Raw genomic sequence first — 24,976 nt, forward strand, 5'->3', positions numbered from 1 at the left:
TTGGGGGACAGAGCCCAGAGAGAGCTGGGGGAGCAAGGCCGGAGAGGAGTCGGTCGAAGACGGAAAGACCACCAACCTGCCTGCGGTGAGTAAGTGAAAGGCCCTCGGAGATAGCGTCATCACGGGAGATTGCAATGATTCTGAACGCTTTGGTTTCAACAGCGTGAAGACGAGCTAGGTGTGAGGCAGGAGCACCAGCCCAGAGGGGAGAGCAGTATTCCATTGAGCTGCGGATGAAAGCCTTGTATGTGGTGAGGAGCTCAGGTGTGCCAAGGAAGGACTTCGCACGACGGAGGATGCCCAGTCGGCGACTGGCGTTGGAGGCCAGCTTGGAAATGTGGTTTTCCCAGGAAAGATCATGGCAGATAGTGAGACCCAAAAGCTTGAGTGACAGAACTTCCTGGAGAGGATTATTCAGAAAATAGATGGGAGGGTTGTCCAGTCGGTCTTTTCGGAGAGACATCGTAAGAGTGTGAGATTTGTCAGGATTGAAAGACATGTTCCACTTGTTTGCCCAGTCTGTGATTTTGTCCAGGTCTGCAGAGAGTGAGGAGGCTGCAGACTGCCGATCTGAGGGATGAGGAATGGAGCGGCAGAGAGTGGAGTCATCAGCAAAGAGATAGAGAGGATTTTCAAGAGGCATTGTTGCCCGGCAATGACGTCATGCAGCTCCTCTAGATGGAATTGAAAAAGAAGCAGTGTACAAAAAAGATTGAGAGCGATTTTCGTGTATTAAGAGCCTCACCACATACAAGGCTATAATCCTCCTTAGTTTTGTGATTTGTGATGGATACCCACGTCCAAAATGTTTCACCAAATTTGTATTTGCTGTTTATTTTAATCTTGGAAAGTGATTTTTAGCGTTCAGTACATTTTAAAGTATGGATTGTTGCAGAAAATCTGGTAGTGTAAAGCGTTGCACGTTTAAAGCATTTGATGGATTCTTTATCTATATCTTCAAATGAGTTTGTATAAACCTTGGCAATATGGACACCAAACTACAAATCTGCATCCTTTTCATCAGAAGGTGCACTTGTGTAGTATTCATGGGGGCATTGCATCAGCAGCACAGTCACGCTCCCGGTGATGATGCAACCAGTAGCCACAGGCTGTATATGAAATAATAATCTTGCTATAATTCACCAAATGTCTGTCTGTCCGTCTGTTCCCAGGTACCGCAAAAACGGCTGAACCGATCGCAACGAAATTTTGGGTGGGTAATCCTGGGACCCCATGGAGTAAAATAGGCTATATTGTTTTCCCAATTTTCCTATTTTTCCAATTTTCAAGTTTTTCCAAAAACGATGGAATAATATTTACCGATATGAACCACTGTGGCTTTTATTGGCTTTTATTGTTCGTTGCTTTTATTGAAATTCTACAAATACTGTTTAGATTTTGATGATTTGTGTGTGATATGATTTAACGGATGTTTATATTGTTGAGGTTTTGAGATTGTACATATAACATCATTATAGGTTAAAGGTTTGCCCCCCATAGTTAGTCCACAAGCAACACGTAGGCCCATTAGAATTAGTTATGTCATAGTAGGTGTAAGAGTAGGCCATTTCCCTAGTGACATCTGCGTTGTGTAAAAAATTAAGCTTAGGTCCTTTTCATTTTGCGGCCACCCTTCAATTACATCATGGGCTAACTCGATCCCGCGCCCCATTTGGCATCCCTCAATTTGTTACGCTTTGGGCTACCCGCAGCAGTTTGTTACGCTTTGGCTGCCAGCAGCATTAGCTGCCTTTTGCTCGCTCGAACTAGCCAAGTGACACGAGGTAGGCCTGAAAAGAGGGAGGAGCGCGAGGTCGAGGTGTGGCCGCGTCAAGCAACGCGTCAGAGGCGGTGACGGTAAGGGCAACAGCCAACCAGAGCTCGGTGGGCCTGGCTTGATAGAGCGTGGCAAGAAACGTCTGGTGAGTTCCAGAGGGTTCCAAGGGCGTGGCAATAAAACCCTTTGCGCGAGGCCCCCACCTCAGTTGAGAGATGAGAAGGGAGAGGCGCTTACGAAGAACTGTATGAGGACCGAACGAACTGGTATTGAGAGAACTGATCCGGAGCACTCGTGTGGGAACAGCACTGAGAGGACCGGCGTGCACATGACAGTTTGAGGCATTGATTGAGAAGCGCGTATTGAACTGTCCGTTTATTACGTACGCAGCCCCGTGAGTGTAACCGCCAAAGCCAGTCCTACCGTTCGCCCTGTGATAATCCCGTGCGCGCCAAACGACGCGTGGAGAGCTCCTGGCCTCTGCGTTCTTCTACTTCGCGGGGCGAGTTGGGGACCGGAGAGCGAGCTGCCTGGACGCCATCCCTGGACCATCGACCCATTCGTCTGCAACCCCGTGTGAGTGTGTCTGAGTGTGCCGGGCCCGTTTGTCTTGGGATAAGTTAAGACTGTTTAAGACTGCACTGTGTATTCTTCTTCTTCTTATTGTACAAAGTGTAAATAAATCTGTTATTCCTTTTCTTCCCAAATTCGACCATTTCCGTGATTTCCTCCATTGGGTAAGCGTGGCACGATTGAGAACCACTCGGATCGGGTTTTAGTCACTGATATCGGCTCGGGTCACGGGTTCGCTACCGCTCGGCGTTTCCACCAACCCCCTTGATTAGGGTGGGGCTTATTTCCTCGTTTCTGGGCGGCGCGAGTACTTAGGTATTAGTGATTAGTCCTACGACCCTACTTCGCGCTGTCCAGGAGTGACATCATAGGTCTCGGGTCCCGTCGGCTAGTAAAAGACAAGGGGATTAATCCCCCCTTGGTAAGGGGAAAAGGCCGGCGCTGAGATCTGCAACAATATAAATCGTTTTAAATAAAAAAAAACCTTCAATTTCTGATATTTTGCCTTTTCATTTGGGCCTCCCAATTGAAGCCCCGCCCGTAGGGTGGGTACCGTTGCTACTAATAATAATTCATGGGAGGGGGATAAAACCACAACCACAACCCGAGTCTCATTCAAACTAGCCTTGGGCTAGACCTTCTGTGATGTCATTATCGCTTGCCATGAATGAATGAATGAATGAATGTTGAGGTCTTCACAATCAGCAGTCACGGCAACATGCATGCAGCCGTTTTATATTGCAATGAATGCAACACCTTTGCATGAAGGACATCATTATTATGTTTGTGACATTCAGGTGACTTTTTCCTTCCCAAGAAATGTCATTACGTCAAGCTTTCAAACTGATTCATCGTTTTTTGTTGGCCGAGAGAACCTGATTCATTCTTCTACATTGATTCGGTCTTCTTTCATTTTTACATCACTCAATTCATACCGATAGTCCTTTGGAGATTTTATTTTGTACCATATTATCATTCATTCATTCGATCCATTCATTCATGCAATTAATTAATTAGCCAATCAAAATGTTCATTCATGCATCTTTTACATTCATTCTTTTTGTACATTCGTTTTCAGCTTTAGGTTGATGAACACCTCGATTTGATGAATGCACGTTTGAATGAATCCATCCTTCTTTTAGCAGGAAATTAAAATTGTTGATAAGTAGAGACTATTAAATCATGACTCATTCGTTACAAGTGACTTGATCTTATCATTTTGGAATTCAGTTACTTCAATTAAAAGAATCTTCTACGATATAAGAGAGCCATTGGTCTGTATCGCCATTTTTCTCAGAGATGGCTGAATGGATCTTCGTTAAACTTTCAGAGGTTCATCAGTGAGTGCCTGGGCGTGTTTTAGGCCAAAAAAAAAAAAATCTTTTTGGAAAAAAAAGTTCGTTTTTTGGGATTTTTAAAAAAATCGCCCTTTAGTGCCTAAGCCTTTTTGATTAATGACAGTTATATACAAGTACGCATTCGCATAAATAAATACAAAACAATCACCAGACATTTGAACACAAATAATAAAACAATTCCTGAAGCGGTCGAAGTTGGTGGTAAGGCTTCTTCTTCTTCCTGAACGTCATCATACTTAACTCAGAAGCATGATCAACGGCACATTCAGCAGTATATATTCAACGAAAAGGTAAAATGATGATTTGACATTTGTGATGGATTCTGATTTGGATGTAAGTACTTTTCTATTATATTCGCCCTCATTTCAAATATGTTAATGTTTCTTTTTCGCTTGAGCAACGCCGGGTACTCCAGCTATAAACGCTTTTTTTTACTTTACTCGGGGTGCAAATACAAATACAACTTTGTCTGGGGGGTAACATAGGCTATGTGGCCCGGGCCTCATTCAGGGGTGGGGGAAGGGGCGTTATTTCTCTTTGTAAATGTGTATCGTGTAGCGCCACGTTGTGATGGTGGCAGAGAGTATTACAGTTTCCTTCTTTGCCTGGGCAACACTGAGGTTAAAGCACTTTTTGCATGGGTAAATCTTTCCTCCTTCCCTTACCCACCTCCCTGAAAGATGTATATATCGTATATCTTTCCTCTCCCTCTCCCATTACCTCCCCCTTCCCTCCCCTCCCCCTTCCACTCCCCCAACTCCCTTCCTCACCACTCCCTCTCCTGCTTCCTCCCAAACCAAACAACGCTCCCCCCCCCCCCCACCCCCCCGGCAATGCCGGGTACTCCTGCTAGTATGTAATAAAACAAAAAGCTCTAATTTGGTCTTATCTGTCCACAGGACATTCTCCCAGAAGGATTTTGGCTTGTTCAGGTGTGTTTTGGCAAACTCCAGTCGGGCTTTCTTAAGTCTCTCTCTCAGCAGTGGGGTCCTCCTGGGCCTCTTACCATAGAACCCCCTTTAATTGAGTTGGCGATGGATGGTGCGAGTTGAAACTGTCGTACCTTGTGTCTGAAGGTCAGCTTGAATCTGTTTGGCAGTTGATCGAGGTGCTTTCTCCACCATTCGAACAATTCTTCGCTGCAATCTTCGATCAAGTTTTCTCTTGCGGCCACGTCCAGGGAGGTTGGCTGCAGTGCCATGGACCTCAAACCTCCTGATAACATTGCGTATGGTGGACACAGGAACATCAAGGTCTCTGGAGATGGACTTGTAGCCTTGACATTGTCCATGTTTGGCTACAATCTTGTGTCTGACCTCCTCAGACAATTCTCTGGTTTTCTTTCTTTTCAGGGCATGCAAACATGGGCCCAACAACATGGATGTATCAGGTTTTGCATGTCCTCATTGGGCATGCAAACATGGATGTATCAGGAAATCTGAGCCAATTTTTCGCATTCTGCCTTTTCCTATCCACAACCTCACACCTGCTAGACCGGCCTGTAAAACAATGATATTATCCTTGTTCATGATCCCAAACAGCTTGGCATGTTTTGCTTGGCTAGATTGTCACGTGATTACTTTCCAGACCTTTATTGGGTGAGCTCAGTATTGTGAGACAGTCATCCCTAGATGGCTTCTTGTATTGTTTGACATATTTTCCACATTGCCAACACCGACCATCACTGGAGCTCCTGGGCCTCACTGTCAACGATAACCTGGCTTGGACAGATCGCGTCTGAAAGTTGGCCTCAAATGCCGGCCGCCACCTTGGAATTCTACGCCAGTCTGTCCTGAGCTGTGTTCTGCTCATGCCGGAATGAAGTCTTCATCTGTAGCATCATGTAAGATGACCCCCACCTATGAACTGATACTTCTGCTGCTTGTATTGTCCGCCCCCCCCCCCCCAATCCTCACAGGATTGTTCAGAGGTAACACACTTACCTTTGAGCTGTAAAGCCTGGGTTGAATTATCAACCCGACTATAAACAGTCAGATTGCTGCTTCGCAGGCAGGGCATTCTGTCTCAATGTATGCCATCCCACGGATGGATGTTGAGCTGTTGACACATCTGCCGGAATTAAATAGTGGATGCTGAAGATCCCACATTGTCTTTTGAAAAATTGTCACCTGCATCCTGGCCAGTCACCTCAAATTCTTGCCCGAACCTACCTACACAGGCATTGTTTCCAAGGAACAGTCATTATGATGCTGCCAGCAGTCACATTTTGGACACAAGATAAGAAGATCTTGCTTCCAAAACCCTTCCAGCGGCCATATAACTATCTAAAGGCCTCCTTTTCCCCTGCATCTCATGACAAGAAGTTTAGTTTCAGGATCTTCCTACTGTACGCAGGTTTGTGGCCTCGTAGTTTTATCCTGGTTCTATTAAGTTCTTGCTCCAAATGCCCCCTCACCTCTTTGCCCAATGCCTTCCACTCGAGTTCACACGTGTTCTAACAAATACCTTTTCCTTGTTTCTCTCCGTGAGTCTAAACTTAACGGTCACCTCCATTCGTGCATCCCCCTCTTATCTCGACCATATGCCTGAGTCTGTTGTCGGAAACGCTTCCCTATGGGATTGTAAGTCTGTTACCCACCATCACATCATAGTCTCTCCAATTTCTTCCTCTGATCTTTACTACAATTTTACTTTACTTTACTACTTTCCTCTGATCCGGAATTCCTCCTCTGTGTTGTGAATGTGACACATCTACAGTATATAATATGTATGTTGTTGTGTCTGTGTTTAACCTTTTCCCCATTTTGCATATGATGACCCTTTGTCCCATATTTATTCTGTTCTTCCCGGAGCCTGGATAATTATCGAAAAGGTTATTTGGTTGTGGCAAGATGCATTCCATTATAGTAGACATTCTTCCAGCAATATAATAATAACCATTCCTTTCATGCCGTGAGGTGCTTAGGGCTGCCGAGGTAGTTTCATTAGCTAAGGAATGCAATCCTGGGCAGGTTGCCGCCACTCCGATACAGGATACTCAAATGGCTTATTACCCCCAGTAAGCTGGTACTCATTTTCGCTGAAAATTTACAGGGTGAGTCAACCCACCTGGTGTTATTAAAACGGCACGACAGGAGCTTGAACTTAAGATCTTAAGCCAGCCACCTAAACCGTTAAGCCAACACCAGGATTGTTCCAGCAATATACAGACTTAGCATTTAATATGGAATATTTTTTTTGTGGGGGTGAACTTACTTTTCAAGATGTCTTAGAACCAAAAGTTCATTGGAATTATGTTGAAATTATTCTCGATTTTGTTAATGTGACCTTTAAAAGAAACAAAAACCACATTTGACATTTCGAAGCAAATAAATTGATCCTTGAAAGTGATGTAAACTGAAATCGAACTCAATTCACGGACAGTACTGTGTTAAACTTCTGTGCGTTTTCCAGAAGTATCTCTTTATTTTGCACATTAGCCAAAAAAAATTTTTAAACAAAAGTTAAATTACGACTGGGATTACGGACAGTAAAATTACAGTTCAGTACTTCGTATAACCCCCACGAGCATTCAGGAGAGCACGTACACGTTGAGGCATGCTGTTCACGAGATTTGCCAAGGTTTGGACAGGAATCGCTTGCCATGCAGTGACAATAGCCTGCTGCAATTCACGCACAGTGGTAGGCTGCTGGTCCAAGTGGTCGATTTGACGCGTTAATTCTGCCCACAGGTTCTCTATCGGATTCATATCCGGGGACATGGCAGGCCACTCCATATGCTCTACACCACGGTCAGCAAGAAAGTGTTGGATCATGCGAGCACGATGAGGCCATGCATTGTCATCTTGGAAGACAAAGTTTCCTCGAAAGGCTGCACGAGCAAATGGAAGCAATGTTTCTTCCAGAATGGCCCTGTACTTGAACTGGTTCAGGTTTCCATTCAGAACAACCAGGTCAGTTTTGCCCCCTGCATGAAAAGCAGCCCAAACGGTCACCCCACCACCTCCAGCTTGGACTCTTGGCACTATACAATCTTTGTTGTAGGCTTCATGCACTTGTCTGCGCACTCGGACGCAGCCATCTTGACGATAGACCAGAAATCTAGACTCATCACTGAAGATCATGTGATTCCAGTGTCCTGGCTGCCATTGACAGTGCTCTCTGGCCCACTGCAATCGGGGCTGGCGGTGTTGTCTGGTCAGGCGTGGCTTTCTCAGGGATGCCTGGCACGATAGCCTGCTTGAACCAGTCGTTGGTTGACTAGCCTTCTGGATACAGGCACATTTGTCAGTTGCTGCCACTCAGCCCTAAGCCGATTAGCTGACTTGGTACGGCCATTGCGGACTAACCGGTGCAGCAGGCGATCATCCCTCCTTGTGGTTCTGTGGGGATGTCCTGGCCTCGGTATTGGAGTAGGGACACCCCTCTGAGCATTTCGTTTCAGGATCTTTGACACCTGACCTTGAGTGATGCCATACTGCCGAGGAATAGCATGCTATTTCATGCCGTAATTTCGTAAAGCCACCACTCCAAGACAAACAGCATTGTCGAGTTAACGGACCATCTCCAGAGGAAGCGGCAGTAACTTTTGGAGATGTGCAGCAGTTGTTTTCCACTAATACAGAACGCAACAACCCTTGTATACCCGACTGTGAAGCCAATCATCAAATGCACCTGCCCGTACATTTTGCCACGCCACCTGTGATATAATCCTGTTGTTGACATCTTGCTGCGACAGACAATCAGTGACATGGTTCTTTCAACAAATACATCACCAAAGTGTAAAAGAAACTCACCAGATTGATATACTGAGTTAAGAAAGTAAACCCAAGTCAAGAAAAAAAAATATTCCATATTAAATGCCAAGTCTGTAGTTGCACTGATTAGGCCAAAAAAATAAGAAAGTGGAGTTTGGGTTACATGGCCAAAAAATATAGGGTATAGGTAGGTAGAGATAGAGTATTTTTGTTTAGGATTTTAATCGATTTCGTATTTTAGATTCCGAAGAAGAAAAACCAATTAGACCAGACGGATTTCTGAGAAATGTGAATGTTGGGTGCATTTTTGGGTAAAAGTTGGGAACCTCACTTTTTAACATAATTCGGGTATGCTGAATTCGATTAACCCGGTTGCCAAGCCGAATTTTGAGTTTTTGACCTTCTAATTAGCATAAACAAAATGGCCGCCAAATTGTCAGTTTTGGACAATTTATTTGAACAAGCATTTATATATCATGTATATACAATATACATGCAGCTCTTTTACTTTAACTTTACAACTTTTACCCCAATATGTACCTAGAAGCTTATACATGGCCTTTTTCATAAATCCGTCTAGTCTATATTATGTTTGGCGACATTTTGAAAGAGACATTCAAACTGATATTGGAATTGGACACTATAAAAGGGGAAATGGTTTTAATAAGACAATGTTTCATACAACCATTTATTATAAAATTAAGTATGCATGGCCATGAAGCACAAACATTCAGGAATGTCACACATGTTGTTTTGCCAAACTACATCAAATTCATACAAGGGGTCTGATCATCAGTCTGTTGCTGACAGGCACACCTTGATGCGCACCTCAACTCTGAAGAGCGACATTTGCAGCGTCGAGTCTTGCATTGCTTCTGGCAAGCACAACAAATCACCTCGAGGCAACTTTCTGGGATTGGACTCTGTCATCAGAATAGGCTCTAGTCCTGAATCACCACGTTTCCATCCCATTTCCACAGGTGTAGGAAGGTCAGGTATGGCACAATGAGCATTTCTCCATACCATGGCTTGATAGTGTACTCTCATCAAATGGAAATGAAGAGCATCACTTGGCGGTGACATTGCTTCTGGTTTACCAGTCTTGGAGAACAACATATGTCATGCTGAATCAACAGAGGTTGTTCTGTGCACATTATATATTCTGCAGACGAACGCTTCTGCAGATTTGATCGTCTTCTCTGTGAGTTCACCAATGCCCAAGTTCTTCAGCAGTTTATTCAAAACAAAAAACTCAAAATTCGGCTTGGGAACCGGGTTAATCGAATTCAGCATGCCCTAATTATGTTAAAAAGTGAGGTTCCCAACTTTTACCCCAAAATGCACCTAGAAGCTTATACATGACCTTTTCCCAGAAATCCGTCTCGTCTAAATCTTTCTTCATTCATTGCATTTCTATCGGTATACTAGCAGAAGTACCCATCGCTTAGCTAACGGATTTAATCAAAAGACAGAGACATTGGCATATATATTGTTGCGGATTCCCGAAGCCCCTTCCCATTACAAAGGGGGGATTAAACCCCTTTTCCCCCCCTGGGTCTACGGGTCCGCGAGACCGAATCGCCACTTCCGGGCAAACGTGAAAAAGTGTTTCGGGACAAATTCGCACGTACCTTTGGTACCCACGCTGCCACGAAAGCGGGGATCGAGCCTCGCACGAGCCACGCTTAATCGAGTACGCCCAAGCGGAATGCGTATCACGTGACTCGTGCTGTTACTTTTATTGGAACCCGATTCGACCGGTTTTATTCGTACCATGCGAAGCCAATGGATGGAAGGGACAGGAATGGTCAAATCAGAGGAAGAACACAATTTATTATTATTTACAATGATCCAGAATAAAGGAAAGAGGGACACAGAGCAGAGCTTAACCAGTTTAACTTTTTCCCAGACACGGGCCCAATTACTCACACGGGGAAATGGAAGAAGAGCAGGTTCGCGCGCCAAATGCGCCTTGCTGCCGGTCGCTCCTGGACAGCTCGCTCGTGGTGTAGCCCTCTGGCGGTCACGGCAAGTATGTAGGAGAAAATGCAGGCAGGAGGAGATCGCGCGTCTGTGGCCTGGCACGGGTCGTCCTCTCGAGCGCGCGATTAATACAGCGGCAGAGCGCAGGGTACAGGGCACGGGTCAAGTTCGTGTACAACGAGGCTATTACAACAGTCAATTCAAGCACTTCGGCTTGTTCAGGGCTGGGCGACTTTCAATCCTCGTCTCTCGTTCTTGATCTCACCCGTTCTGCCACCCACGAACTCTCACAGCTCTCTCCTATCTTGTGCTCTCGTGCGTTCTCGTGCGTTCTGACTCACGCGCGTTCTGCTGCTGTTCTGCTTAATGGGCTCGGGGCAGGACCTTATATGGCACCTCCCCGATCTTACCCAAATGTTCCAAGCCCCGCCTCCTGCCAGAGTGGTAAGCCACTCCCCTCGAGCCCTGATTGGCGGCTCGTTGCTTACCGGCCACTCCCCCTGCAGCTCGTCCCTCCGGCCTCGGTAGACTTGCCCAGGCCTGCCGCGTGGCATCCCAGCGCCAAACCAAAAGCACCAAAGCAAAGCGCCAAAAGAACACCCAAGCTCACTGGCCTACTCAACGCAAAACTAAACACAGGAAAGGACTACGCTTACATTCACAAAGAAATAACTGAACTATCGCGAGGCTTCATGTTGTGGTGCATCTAACTAAGAGGGGGAATTAACCTTTATTCCAAAACCGTAACAATATATATATATATATATATATATATATATATATATATATATATATATATATATATATATTGTTGCAGTTTTTAGAACCTTCACTAGTAAATTTTAGTAAATGCATCCCTTATAAATGTTCCCCTGTAAATATTCCCATCAATTGGCTTGTTAAAGATCGCACCCTAGTTAGTCCATGAACAACATGTAGCAAACCATAGGACCTCTTCGTAGTTATTTCATTATTGTGTGTTTCAGTTTAGGATCTGTTCCCAGTAGTTGAATCTGCGTTGCATTAATCAAATAAGATAGGCCCCATTCCGTCCATTTTGCTCTCCCTCTTCAAATTGTGGTACCTCGCTTGCCAACAGCGTTCGCTGCTCCTTGCCTTGATTCGGGTTGGCACCACGCCGCCATTAGCCATGCGGTCAAGCCGAGAAAGAAGGGGGCGGAGCCGCCAGATCACGGGCATGGCACGCCGACGCACCACCCGAGGCGGAGTCAGCGATCCCCTACCGACCAACCAGGGCTGGCGAGGTACCATCGCGGGCGTGGCTCCATGAAGCGCGCATTGATTTTGCAACACGCGTAATATAAGCGTGGGCGCGAAGCCTTTTTATGAGTTGGAAGGAGAAGGATGAGTTGGAGGAGGAAGGCAGAGAGAGACGTGATCCAGAGTCGGTGAGAAGGCACGGTTGGGAGATGAACGAGGAATGAACAAGGGAGAGACACGTAAGAAGACGGAGCATCCCAATCCCATCGCTGTATGCAACGTCCGCTCGCAGTGAACGATACACGCTCGCTGCCTGCCAGGTTTTCCCGCCACGACGCGAGTCGACTCCTGGAGCGGGACCTCGACGCCTACCGTCTGCCTGGGCCTTCTCATCCCTTCTTCCAGCCCTTCCTGCCTGCTATTCCCTTGTCGTGTAAGTCTGTTTGTCTGTCCTGTTTGTTGTCTGGGGTATAATATAAGATTGTTTTAAGGTTTGCCCTGTGTCTTCTTCTTCTTCTGTATATTACTTTCGTTCTTCTTTGGTTTCTTTGGTTTTGTACATAATTAATAAATACCTGTTATTTCTTACTTTGGCTTCTTCTTTCCCCCGATCTCTTTAGACCCTTCTTCCCATTGAGTACCTGTGGCACGATTTGGCCAACGCTCGGAATCGGGTTAGTCAATTGCTAACGGCTCGGGCCGTGGATTGCTAAACCGCTCGGCAAATACCATCTTGTCCGTGGTTCGAGCGGTACTTGTCTCCCTATTTTGCGGAGGGATTGGTAAAGGTATTTGGGAGAAAACCTTGACCAATAACCTTGATCAATTCCACCCCGCAAAAGAGCGTTACAAGTACCAGGACCAGAGACGGACCAGCTTAACAGGCCAAGGGGATTACCCCCCCCCCCCCCTTGCTAAGGGGAGTGCCGTCTCAGATCCGTAACAATATATATATATATATAATATATATATATATATATATATATATATATATATATATATATATATATATAATGATCATATATATATATATATATACGTTGGCGAGCAAGAGTCACGAGTGAACTTTTGGGTTCCCGGGAAAGGGATTCCTATGACAGAGTTGTCATCGCTGTGACCGATCAACCTACGTGTCAGGTTTTTGACAGTGGATTCCGAGGGGAATTATCGCCGGGCCGTTACGTCTCAAGAATGGGTCGTCGGCCATTTTGACTCGCGCGCGTCACGCGTCGAGCAAGGTTTCTTTGCTTCGTCAGCCGCTTTCAGACGTATCTGGTGTGCGTGTGTGCACCGTGGCTTTTGAAGATTAATTTGCGGTTCGCCGACTGAGCCGTGAAAGCCCATACCCGAGGGTGTGATCTCTCAGTCGCCTGGAGGGCGCCTTTGGATTTCCCAGTCGCCTTGAGGGCGCCTTTGTGCAGCTTCGGCTGGGTGACTGTACTTGCCATCCGCACGGGATTCTGGTCTCGATTGGACATCGTTCTGGTGATCGCTGGAGCGAATCAACGTTGGCTTGAAGCCAAGAATAAGAGACATTGGGGAATGTTCTTGGTTCACTCACTTGGAGCACGGTGAGTTCTATATTACAAAACAGATGGTACCATCATAGGACATATTGATTGTACTATTGAATACCATTATTGTTGTACTGTTATTCTTGTGTGATCTTAATACAATATTTGATTGTGAGTAACAATTGGGTGGCTTCTCCATTGATCTTTGACATACAGAATAACACATTTTTCTGCCGTGACTCCTCTCGGGGCTCGGAGGTACACCGTGACCAGGGGGTCGGGGAGGAGCACGTAACAATATGTATACACACCAGCTGCACCTTGTGATTACATGTGAGGACCACTAGTGACATTACCAAACAACCAACATGTTGAATTCTCAAACTTTCATCCAGATCGCAAGATCTCACGGTGTATTTCATGAAGAGCAGGGGAATTATCCCTGAGAACCTAAACAAATTTCTGCCCAAATCGCCTTAAGTTGAACGTCAGGCCTGTCCAGCCGATTCGTGAAAGACTTGGGCCGATCCCACAGGCAGGTGGAATAATATGGCCATTAAGGAAACACTAGGTGTAGAGCTATAGGTAATTTGTCCAACTTATTAACAAATGATTAATTTCACAATTGCCAAACTTACTTATCAATCGGCAGATGGAACCACCTAAGTTTCACAAACATAAAGGAAGATATAGATTCTTAGATGTGATGACTATAGCAAGGGAGTCTGGTCATAAAATTGTTGTTCGATTATTATTTCGGGGATGCTCTATTACCACACCTTGGCATTCATGGAAATAAAAGCAGGTCAGTTTAGGTGAGCTTGTCGTCCTGTATTGTAATGGTCTTTGTTTTACTCGGACCATCTTTATGGACCAAATGTTAAAATGCTGCAATCGTTCTTTGGCCTTTACTTTCCGCCAGCCATATTGCTTTATTTGCAGGCTAACCTCAATTGCATGGCTTTAAGTGCCATCTATTAATTATAATTAATCTATCTTTTAATAATTATCCCCTCGGAATGATAATTATCTATCTATTAATATAGTGAATTGGTAGATAAATATTGTGTAGAGGTAGGTCGAGATATTTAAACCTCGCCCTATGGGATAGGGGAAGTATTTATATATTTAGGTTATTTTGGAGAAATACTCGGAAATAACCGAAAAATTAGTGGAAGTTACAAGGGAATTAAAGACAAATGCCAAACACTTTCACAAGGTCTACTGCATACGAGGGACAACATGAGACAGAACGAGGCGGGTTAGCATGGGTCACCATGCCCTGATGCACCACTAGTAGCGGGCACTCTTACATGGCAGCGGGAGATTTGAAAAGGCGGGTGGCCCTCTCACCTTTCCATGGCCACACACAGTCGACTGTGGGGCCTTTGAAAGCCATGGTTACTCGTAACTGTATATCGCAGTTGGAAAAATATTATACAGAATATTAAGAGTGGATACCATAGGCTTGGTGTTGGCTTAGCGGTTAGGGTGCCGGCTTGGGATCCTTGGATCCTGGGTTTGAATCCCAGTCGATCGCTGAATTAACGCCAGGGGGGTTGACTCAGCCTGTCATCCTTCCGAGGTCAGCAAATTGAGTACCAGTTCGCTGGTAATTCCCTGTGTGTCACAAGAGGCGACTAACAGGGTTGGTGGCAGGAAGGGCATTCGGCCATAAAACATTGCTTCAAAAAGGGGACCAGGGTGCCCGAAAAAGGCCAACCCCTGCTCTCTGGGGAAAAATGGCCTCTCGAGGTGGTTCTTCATTAAGAGTGGATACTCAAAACCGCGGTTGGAAAACCCGCAATCGATCAGGAATATGTGGGGGTTTTTTTCCAGTTGTTTATATTTTTGATTATTTCATTCCTAGTTTTCAAGAATTGAGAAGCTGTCATAGTTGCACCACAACCCAACAATTGTTAGTATCTGTAAGAACTAACACCCTGCAGTTGCTCAAAGTAATTTGATATTTTATCAATCTGCACCAATCATGGAAACTGCCAGCTTCGGGGACATCCCTTTGGCATCAACCAGTACAATGAAGACACCACCAACTAGTACAGCAGCCCAGATACCTAATACAGGATCCTGAGCCATCATTCCCATTGGACATTGCCTTTGTTAACTCAACTGGACTATGTCCAGCTGAGTTTTTGTCGACACCCAGTGTCCGTCGTCCGTCGTCCGTCTGTCTGTCTGTCGTCTGTAAACAATTCGACGTCTACGCTCTAAAAGTTACAAATATTGATTAAATTTGATGAAACTTGTTAGGCAGCATCTTTAAGACATAAACTAGTTTGGGATTGCATTTGGGCGTTGTACGCCCAAAAATGGGCGCGGCTGGCCGGCCATATTGAAAAATCAATTTTTGTCATATATTTTTAGCACATATAAACTATTAGTCCAGGAGCCAGAATCTGCTCAAAATGGTTTCGTGCAACACCCACTACACAGTTGGTTTGTCACTTCCAGGTGATTTGGGAACATCTATAGAACAAATCCAGCCCTGATGAATGAATGAATTGTGGCAGCAACAATAAATGGCAGCCACTTTTCTATGAGGGGGGTGGTGTCCGAGGCGTAAATCTGAGATTTTGACGGATTTCTTTTATTTATTTTTTCTCTTAGCCCCGACAGGCAAGATACATCCAATTTTGTTGTGAAAGTTTCATTCATGAGTGTAAAGTGTCTGCATGTCAACGCAGCCACGTATGTGCCTGCAAGAACAATAACATGCCATGCACAGAAGCCTGCACTTGCATGGAAGGTGAACAATGCAAAAACCCAAACAAAGAACCTACCACAAGCGACTCAGAAGATGATGATGAGGAAGATTAATGATGACATTTTCGTGATTTTATACCACTTAGAGGATGATTCAGTAGCAAAATATGTGTGTTTATTTTAATAATACAACAAATAACAGTTATATGTTAACATTGTAATGTTCAGTGAATGACTATGGTTATGATACGCAGCCAGATTTGACCTGGTGAGATATTTTTGCTGAGATTACTTGTGCACTTTTGGTCATAACAGGAGTGGGGTTGATGATTTAAGGGGAAATGAAATCCATATTTTTCTGACTTTAGTTAAGGATTGTCCAATTTTGTTTCTTGAAAAAATCATAAAGATATATCATATTACAACCATAACCGCAATTGAACAACATAAAGATGATATTGCATAATTACAGTCGAAAAGCAAAAACTACATATTTCAGCGATTTTATGTGTTCTGGGTATAATACAAGGTATAATAATTAAAAAAAATTTAATCATACTTGAACAGCATAACGAAAATCCCCTCATACTTCCCACTATCCTTTTAATTATAATGTTGAAGAATCCCTTTTGGAAGAGCTGAAAAAACAAAAATACAAAAAAATAAATCGTCAATTTCGAGCTTTACGCTACCCCCTTAATAGAAAAGTGGCTGCCATTTATTGTTGCTGCCACAATATAACTGAACATCAGGGCTGGATTTGTTTTACAGATGTATCCCAAGCACCCTGAATTGACAAACCAACTGTGTAGTGGGTGTTGCACGAAACTCATTTTCTAGGCCTCTCTTGAAAACTGGCTCCTAGACTATAAATAGTTTGTGGTTCTATTATGCATATTCTAACCATATTGATATAGACCAGTTGAGTTCAGGTTCCCTGGAACCTCTAGTTCAGTTGGTGGTGCCTCCATTTTTGAAGGGGCTGGGAAGGAAGGCTCATCGGAACTACAGCACTGTATCTTTGCCATCCCGAGAAGACTATTCATAATTACAAGTCAGCTTCCCAGTAAATTTGTGTTCAAGTGGGAAATTACATTTCCACATCCTGCTCCCAAGTGTGCACTCGACGTCCCACTCGTGTCCTTTATTCCCGTGCGATTTGATGCTTTGTCTCACATGGAATGAACTGAACCATGGAGTCGATATGCTCGAGTGATATTATTGATGATGATGTTGGTGTCGATAATAATTGTGATTTTCGCGAGGATGACGATGATGCAGAAGAGTGGTCTGTGTTGTTTGTCATTAGTTGTGGGTTAACAAAGGAAGAAAGAGTGATAGTATTTTCACGAGCCAAGGAAAAGTCAGGGGACATCCTCTTGCAGTTTTGATGAATCCCAACATGTGCAACTAATTTGTAAAACGGTGAATGCATGTACCTCGTAATCGATAAACACGGTATGATTAAACATTTAACATTCTTCGCTCAGATTCATATAACATCATGTCAAAGAGGAAAGGGTTAATGGATTTCCATGGTGGAATATAATAGATCAGATGGCTGTCAGACAATCGAAAATTCCATCCCCTAGCCGAGACAACCCCGAATGAGCCATGGGGAAAGTCATTGCGAAGTGAAAGCGGACAAGAAACACTCACCCTGTGCTGGCAACCATCAGAAATCACCCCAAGGGGTAACACGTCCCTGCGTGCAACAAACTTGACCCCTTCATGAAACAACCCTACATGACACGACGAGATTGACGAATCATTAGGATGTCGGGGAAGTACCAGTACAGTTCGTCATCTTGCATTGCATGGATACCACAGATGAGCAGCTACACCCAAGCCTTTCATCCATGTTGTGCAGTTGGCAAGGTATAGCGAACAGGTATCCTGGAGCCTCTAGACGTGGAAGCAAGAAGTATACAGTATAGATTGTTCATGTGTGATGGCAGGGTCTACAGACATGATGGAACATAAATTGCAAGCTCTGCAACAATGACCACTACATTTTAAAGAACGAGAGAATTCAAGGAATGGCATTGGGTCTCATTACCATTCTATCAAAAACTAGGAGCAGATGTTCGCGTCATGGTCCAGGGTGTGTGCAGGGCACCGGGGGAAGCCAGAAGTGATATTAAACTGGCGCGCACCAAAGCTTTATACGAATTGTCAATAAAACGCTGTGTTCCATGACTTCTGCTTGACATGATTGACAATTCGGTCTGTTCATGACATTTGTGATGTAAGTTCACCAAAGCACATGGAGTCAGTAAATCCTAATAGCTCTGACACACACAACATAACATGATGTGAGAGTAGATAAACAGGCAACTTACTCAGTCGAGCATGTGCATTGTGCAGGGTATCAAACAAAAAAGCAGTTCGCACCAAATGTTGAGATAACTGGGTTACCTCAAAAAGGTGTGGAGTCCAGACCTTTCAAGAAGCCAGTGACTGAGGAAGTAGCCAGATAGCCAATTGTTCAAAGAAAAAGCCTCACAGACACAGCTGGCTTATATATACATATATACATGTACACTACTCACAATAAGTGAGGGATATTGGCAGGTTCTTCGGTGTGGTTGATTTTGTGTATTAATTATGTTGAAAAAGGTTGTTGCTCCTAATTCTATGGTTATTAATGAGTGAAAAAACACAGCATTCTTGATTTCAATACCATACGCCTAACCCCTATAAAAAAATTAACTCACTCCCACAATATCCCTAACTTATTGTGAGTAGTGTACATACATACATACATACATACATACATACTGTACATACATATTACATATACTAGCAACGGTACCCACCCTACGGGCGGGGCTTCAATTGGGAGGCCCAAATGAAAAGGCAAAATATCAGAAATTGAAGGCTTTTTTATTTATTTTAAACGATTCATATAAACATCCGTTGAATCATATCACACGCAAGTCATCAAAATCTAAACAGGAAAGGCGCCCATTTTGAAAAAAGATTGAATTCTGCAAAACGGAAGCGACCGCTACACGTCTTTCTCAGTCGCACGTTTATGTGTGAAGAGTGCGCGGCGAATCTGTAACACGGAAGCGGCCGCTACACCTGTTTCTCAGTCGCTTTGCACACGCTGCCTTGTTACTTCGGATGCGCACGTTTATATCGGAAGAGTTCGTCAGGAGTCGATGTACTCTCTCCTGGTACGTAGAATTTCAACAAAAGCCACATCACTGTTCATATCGGTAAATATTATTCCATCGTGTTTGGAAAAACTGGAAAATTGGAAAAATTGCAAAAACAATAAAACCTATTTTACTCCTGGGGGTCCTAGGATTACCCACCCAAATATCGTTGCGAAAGCTTCAGCCGTTTTTGCGGTACCTTCGAACGGACAGACAGACGGACGGACATTTGGTGAATTATAGTAAGATTATATATATATGTATTTTTTTTTGTTAAGGCCCTTCTGCCTAAACAGTTGCATGGGCTCCGCATATTAGGCATCAGCTTATCAGAACACAGCAATTGTTGCACTTGGTGGTTTGCCATTGCCTTCTCAGTAATTTGGAGTATTGGAAGGAATTTTGGAATTTGTCCAGGGTGCTCGCCTATTCGTCAAGAAGTACACTGGAATGTTCAAGTCCACCAACCAGTGACAGCCGAAGGGACGCCCGTTTAACGTCCCTCCAATGGACGTATATATAATGTACTCACTCATGAGCCTTGGATCATTGTTAAAAAAAGAATTGTCACATGACCTATTCCCTCCAATGGACGTATGACCTGTGAATTTGTGTAAATTTGTGAATTTCACTTTATTCTACCATATGATAAATGATGTACTGTAGTTTAAATCCATGGCTTCCCATCAAAATAATAACTTAGGTCCCATGTATTCCTATCTCTCCCATATGAAAAATAACACTTAAAAAACAGTAAATTGATTGATTAATAGTTTCACTTTTGGACAGGAAGTGTGAAGAAACAAGCAAGTTTGCTTGGAAAAGAAAATACCTTTGGTACACTTATTCTTGAAATTGCACTGCAATTGTCATACGTATTCTGTTCTCCCATGAGAAGCTGTTTCCTGTAGTGAAAAAATCCCCGTAATCCATGACAAACTAATAACACCGAAGGTGTATTGTGTTCTTTCCACCAGGTTGGTCGTTGGGAGAATGACCTGCTGACTATCAAATACCCAATCTGGCCTCGGTACGGCACGAGAGACCTGGTGGAAGACCGACACTTGAGTGTGGTCACACTCGAAGAGCGGCCATTTGTCATCGTAGAGGATGTGGAGCCGACGTCGGGGACGTGTCTACGCAACACGGTGCCTTGTCGACAACAGATCAAGGGAAACGCGTGAGTGCCCATTCCTCTCCCATGATGTTGCATTCAAAAATACGTAAAAAAAAAAAAAAAGAAAGAAGATAACTTGTTATTATCGGCGAAGATTATGTTTAGAGAGTTGAAAGTGACAATAAGGAGCAGAAGAATATCAGAGAACCATTCCATAAGCCTGTCAAGCCTGAGTTTGAATCTCAGCCTGGCTATAAACTTCCATGCTGGTGTTTCACAGGCCAGGTGAGGCATGAATGTGTTTGTCGGCCCTTGGACGGACATTACACGAGGCATCCCGTCTGCCAGCATTTGTTGGTTGACGTTAAAGATCCCACAGTGCCTTTCACAAAGAGTAGGCGAGCTGTCATGGCACCCTGAAAAAATAACAAATCCCAGCCCTGACTTCCTGTGTCGGTGTGGTGATCCATCCAGGATTGTAACCAATCGCAGCCCTGACTTCCTGTGTCGGTGTGGTGATCCATCCAGGATTGGAACCAATCCCAGCCCTGACTTCCTGTGTCGGTGTGGTGATCCATCCAGGATTGTAACCAATCCCAGCCCTGACTTCCTGTGTCGGTGTGGTGATCCATCCAGGATTGTAACCATTCCCAGCTCTGACTTCCTGTGTCGCAGTGGTGACCCACCCAGGATTGTAACCAATCCCAGCTCTGACTTCCTGTGTCGATGTGGTGATCCATCCAAGATTGCAACCAATCCCAGCCCTGACTTTCTGTGTCAGTGTGGTGATCCATCCAGGATTGTAACCAATCCCAGCCCTGACTTTCTGTGTCGCAGTGGTGATCCATCCAGGATTGTAAACAATCCCAGCTCTGACTTCCTGTGTCGCAGTGGTGATCCATCCAGGATTGTAACCAATCCCAGCCCTGACTTCCTGTGTCGCAGTGGTGAACCATCCAAGATTGCAACCAATCCCAGCCCTGACTTTCTGTGTCGCAGTGGTGATCCATCCAAGATTGAAACCAATCCCAGCCCTGACTTCCTGTGTCGGTGTGGTGATCCATCCAGGATTGTAACCAATCCCAGCCCTGACTTCCTGTGTCGCAGTGGTGATCCATCCAGGATTGTAACCAATCCCAGCCCTGACTTCCTGTGTCGCAGTGGTGATCCATCCAAGATTGCAACCAATCTCAGCCCTGACTTTCTGTGTCAGTGTGGTGATCCATCCAGGATTGTAAACAATCCCAGCTCTGACTTCCTGTGTCGCAGTGGTGACCCACCCAGGATTGTAACCAATCCCAGCTCTGACTTCCTGTGTCGGTGTGGTGATCCATCCAGGATTGCAACCAATCCCAGCCCTGACTTCCTGTGTCGGTGTGGTGATCCATCCAGGATTGTAAACAATCCCAGCTCTGACTTCCTGTGTCGCAGTGGTGACCCACCCAGGATTGTAACCAATCCCAGCTCTGACTTCCTGTGTCGGTGTGGTGATCCATCCAAGATTGCAACCAATTCCAGCCCTGACTTCCTGTGTCGGTGTGGTGATCCATCCAGGATTGTAAACAATCCCAGCTCTGACTTCCTGTGTCGCAGTGGTGACCCACCTAGGATTGTAACCAATCCCAGCTCTGACTTCCTGTGTCGGTGTGGTGATCCATCCAAGATTGCAACCAATCCCAGCCCTGACTTTCTGTGTCGGTGTGGTGATCCATCCAAGATTGCAACCAATCCCAGCCCTGACTTTCTGTGTCGGTGTGGTGATCCATCCAAGATTGCAACCAATCCCAGCCCTGACTTTCTGTGTCGGTGTGGTGATCCATCCAAGATTGCAACCAATCCCAGCCCTGACTTTCTGTGTCGGTGTGGTGATCCATCCAGGATTGTAAACAATCCCGGCTCTGACTTCCTGTGTCGCAGTGGTGACCCACCCAGGATTGTAACCAATCCCAGCTCTGACTTCCTGTGTCGGTGTGGTGATCCATCCAAGATTGCAACCAATCCCAGCCCTGACTTCCTGTGTCGGTGTGGTGATCCATCCAGGATTGTAAACAATCCCAGCTCTGACTTCCTGTGTCACAGTGGTGATCCATCCAGGATTGTAAACAATCCCAGCTCTGACTTCCTGTGTCGCAGTGGTGACCCACCCAGGATTGTAACCAATCCCAGCTCTGACTTCCTGTGTCGGTGTGGTGATCCATCCAAGATTGCAACCAATCCCAGCCCTGACTTCCTGTGTCGGTGTGGTGATCCATCCAGGATTGTAAACAATCCCAGCTCTGACTTCCTGTGTCACAGTGGTGATCCATCCAGGATTGTAACCAATCCCAGCCCTGACTTCCTGTGTCACAGTGGTGATCCATCCAGGCTTGTAAACAATCCCAGCTCTGACTTCCTGTGTCACAGTGGTGATCCATCCAGGATTGTAACCAATCCCAGCTCTGACTTCCTGTGTCACAGTGGTGATCCATCCAGGATTGTAACCAATCCCAGCCCCGACTTCCTGTGTCACAGTGGTGATCCATCCAGGATTGTAACCAATCCCAGCCCTGACTTCCTGTGTCACAGTGGTGATCCATCCAGGCTTGTAAATAATCCGAGCTCTGACTTCCTGTGTCACAGTGGTGATCCATCCAGGATTGTAACCAATCCCAGCCCCGACTTCCTGTGTCACAGTGGTGATCCATCCAGGATTGTAACCAATCCCAGCTCTGACTTCCTGTGTCGCAGTGTTGACCCACCCAGGATTGTAACCAATCCCAGCTCTGACTTCCTGCGTCGGTGTGGTGATCCATCCAGGATTGCAACCAATCCCAGCCCTGACTTCCTGTGTCGGTGTGGGGATCCATCCAGGATTGTAAACAATCCCAGCTCTGACTTCCTGTGTCACAGTGGTGATCCATCCAGGATTGTAACCAATCCCAGCCCTGACTTCATGTCGGTGTGGTGATCCATCCAGGATTGTAAACAATCCCAGCTCTGACTTCCTGTGTCACAGTGGTGATCCATCCAGGATTGTTACCAATCCCAGCCCTGACTTCCTGTGTCGCAGTGGTGACCCACCCAGGATTGTAACCAATCCCAGCCCTGACTTCCTGTGTCGCAGTGGTGACCCATCCAGGATTGTAACCAATCCCAGCCCTGACTTTCTGTGTCGGTGTGGTGACCCATCCAGGATTGTAACCAATCCCAGCCCTGACTTTCTGTGTCGGTGTGGTGATCCATCCAGGATTGTAACCAATCCCAGCCCTGACTTCCTGTGTCGCAGTGGTGACCCATCCAGGATTGTAACCAATCCCAGCCCTGACTTCCTGTGTCGCAGTGGTGACCCATCCAGGATTGTAACCAATCCCAGCCTTGACTTTCTGTGTCGGTGTGGTGATCCATCCAGGATTGTAACCAATCCCAGCCCTGACTTTCTGTGTCGGTGTGGTGATCTATCCAGGATTGTAACCAATCCCAGCCCTGACTTTCTGTGTCGGTGTGGTGATCCATCCAGGATTGTAACCAATCATGCACAGATTTATCCCATCTCGTCTTCAGTTGTCATACCCTTCCTCCCGTCCATGGTACACGGAATCTTGTGGTGAGGCTGTTGCCCAGAAACAACTTGCCTTCGTCTCCTGGAAAGCAAATCCAACGGAAGGAAATCTCATTTCCTTTCACAAAGCCCGAAACAAGTGTGTGTCCACCCTCAGGAGAGCCAGGAAACAATATCTCTCCGTTCTCAAGACCGAACTCTCTTATCTGTCTCCCTCTTCCAAATCATGGTGGCGTCTGGTCAAATCCGTTTCTGGTGTTTGTTCCCCCTCCATCCCCTCCCTTACCTCAAACGGCTACACAGCTGACTCCGCACGTGAAAAAGCTGAATGCCTCAACTCTGTGTTTGCCTCTAAATCTTGTGTCCCAAACCCATCCCTCTCTGTACCCACCATACCCAGTCGTACCCTGCTGCTCCTGGACTCCGTGTCCTTTCCTCCTGACAAGGTGGAAAAGTTTCTGTCAACCCTCGACTCTGATTCTGCAACTGGACCCGATGGCATCAGCCCATGGGTCCTAAAATCCTGCTCTGCTGCTCTATCTCACCCTCTCTCTGTTCACTTCACCCTCTCTTTTGCTCAAGGTCAACTGCCATCTGCTTGGAAATCAGCCAACATCACCGCTTTGCACAAAAAAGGTGCAAAAACAGATCCTAGCAACTACAAACCAATCAGCCTTCTCCCAATTATCAGCAAAGTCATGGAATCCATCATTGCTTCGGATATGAAATCTTTCCTCTTCTCCAATGGCTTGATCTCTGATCATCAATTTGGTTTCAGACCAGGTCACTCTACTCTGGACATGCTGCTTCTGCTGTCTCAACAATGGATGGAGGTCCTCAATGCCAAACAGGAAATTAGAGCTGTCTCCCTCGACATATCACGTGCCTTCAACACGGTCTGGCACCCCGCTCTGCTCACCAAACTCTCCTCCTTTAGTATCCATGGAAATCTCCACGCATGGCTGGCGGACTTCCTCTCTAGTCGTCGTCAACGTGTGGCCCTGAATGGGTTTCTCTCATCTCCTCTTCCTGTTCAGGCTGGAGTTCCCCAAGGCATTGTTCTGGGCCCCGTGCTTTTTCTGGTCTTCATCAATGATCTCTCTGACTCTCTTGAAAATCCTCTCTATCTCTTTGCTGATGACTCCACTCTCTGCCGCTCCATTCCTCTTCCCTCAGATCAGCAGTCTGCAGCCTCCTCACTCTCTGAAGACTTGGACAAAATCACAGACTGGTCAAACAAGTGGAACATGTCTTTCAATCCTGACAAATCTCACACTCTTACTATGTCT

At 45.4% G+C, this 24,976-nt stretch overlaps 1 protein-coding gene across 1 annotated transcript in view; it reads left to right on the top strand.

Annotated features, from left to right (window-relative positions):
- Positions 1–24,976, top strand: part of GRIN2C (glutamate ionotropic receptor NMDA type subunit 2C) — a 317,789-nt gene that overhangs the window by 188,769 nt on the left and 104,044 nt on the right. Inside the window, exon 4 of the mRNA XM_078778806.1 lies at positions 20,010–20,212. Coding sequence (XP_078634932.1) covers positions 20,010–20,212 — 203 coding nt within the window. The remainder of the gene's footprint in view (positions 1–20,009; positions 20,213–24,976) is intronic.

Source organism: Myxine glutinosa, chromosome 5 (genome assembly GCF_964187855.1).
Source record: "Myxine glutinosa chromosome 5, kmMyxGlut1.1, whole genome shotgun sequence".
NCBI lineage: Eukaryota > Metazoa > Chordata > Myxini > Myxiniformes > Myxinidae > Myxine > Myxine glutinosa.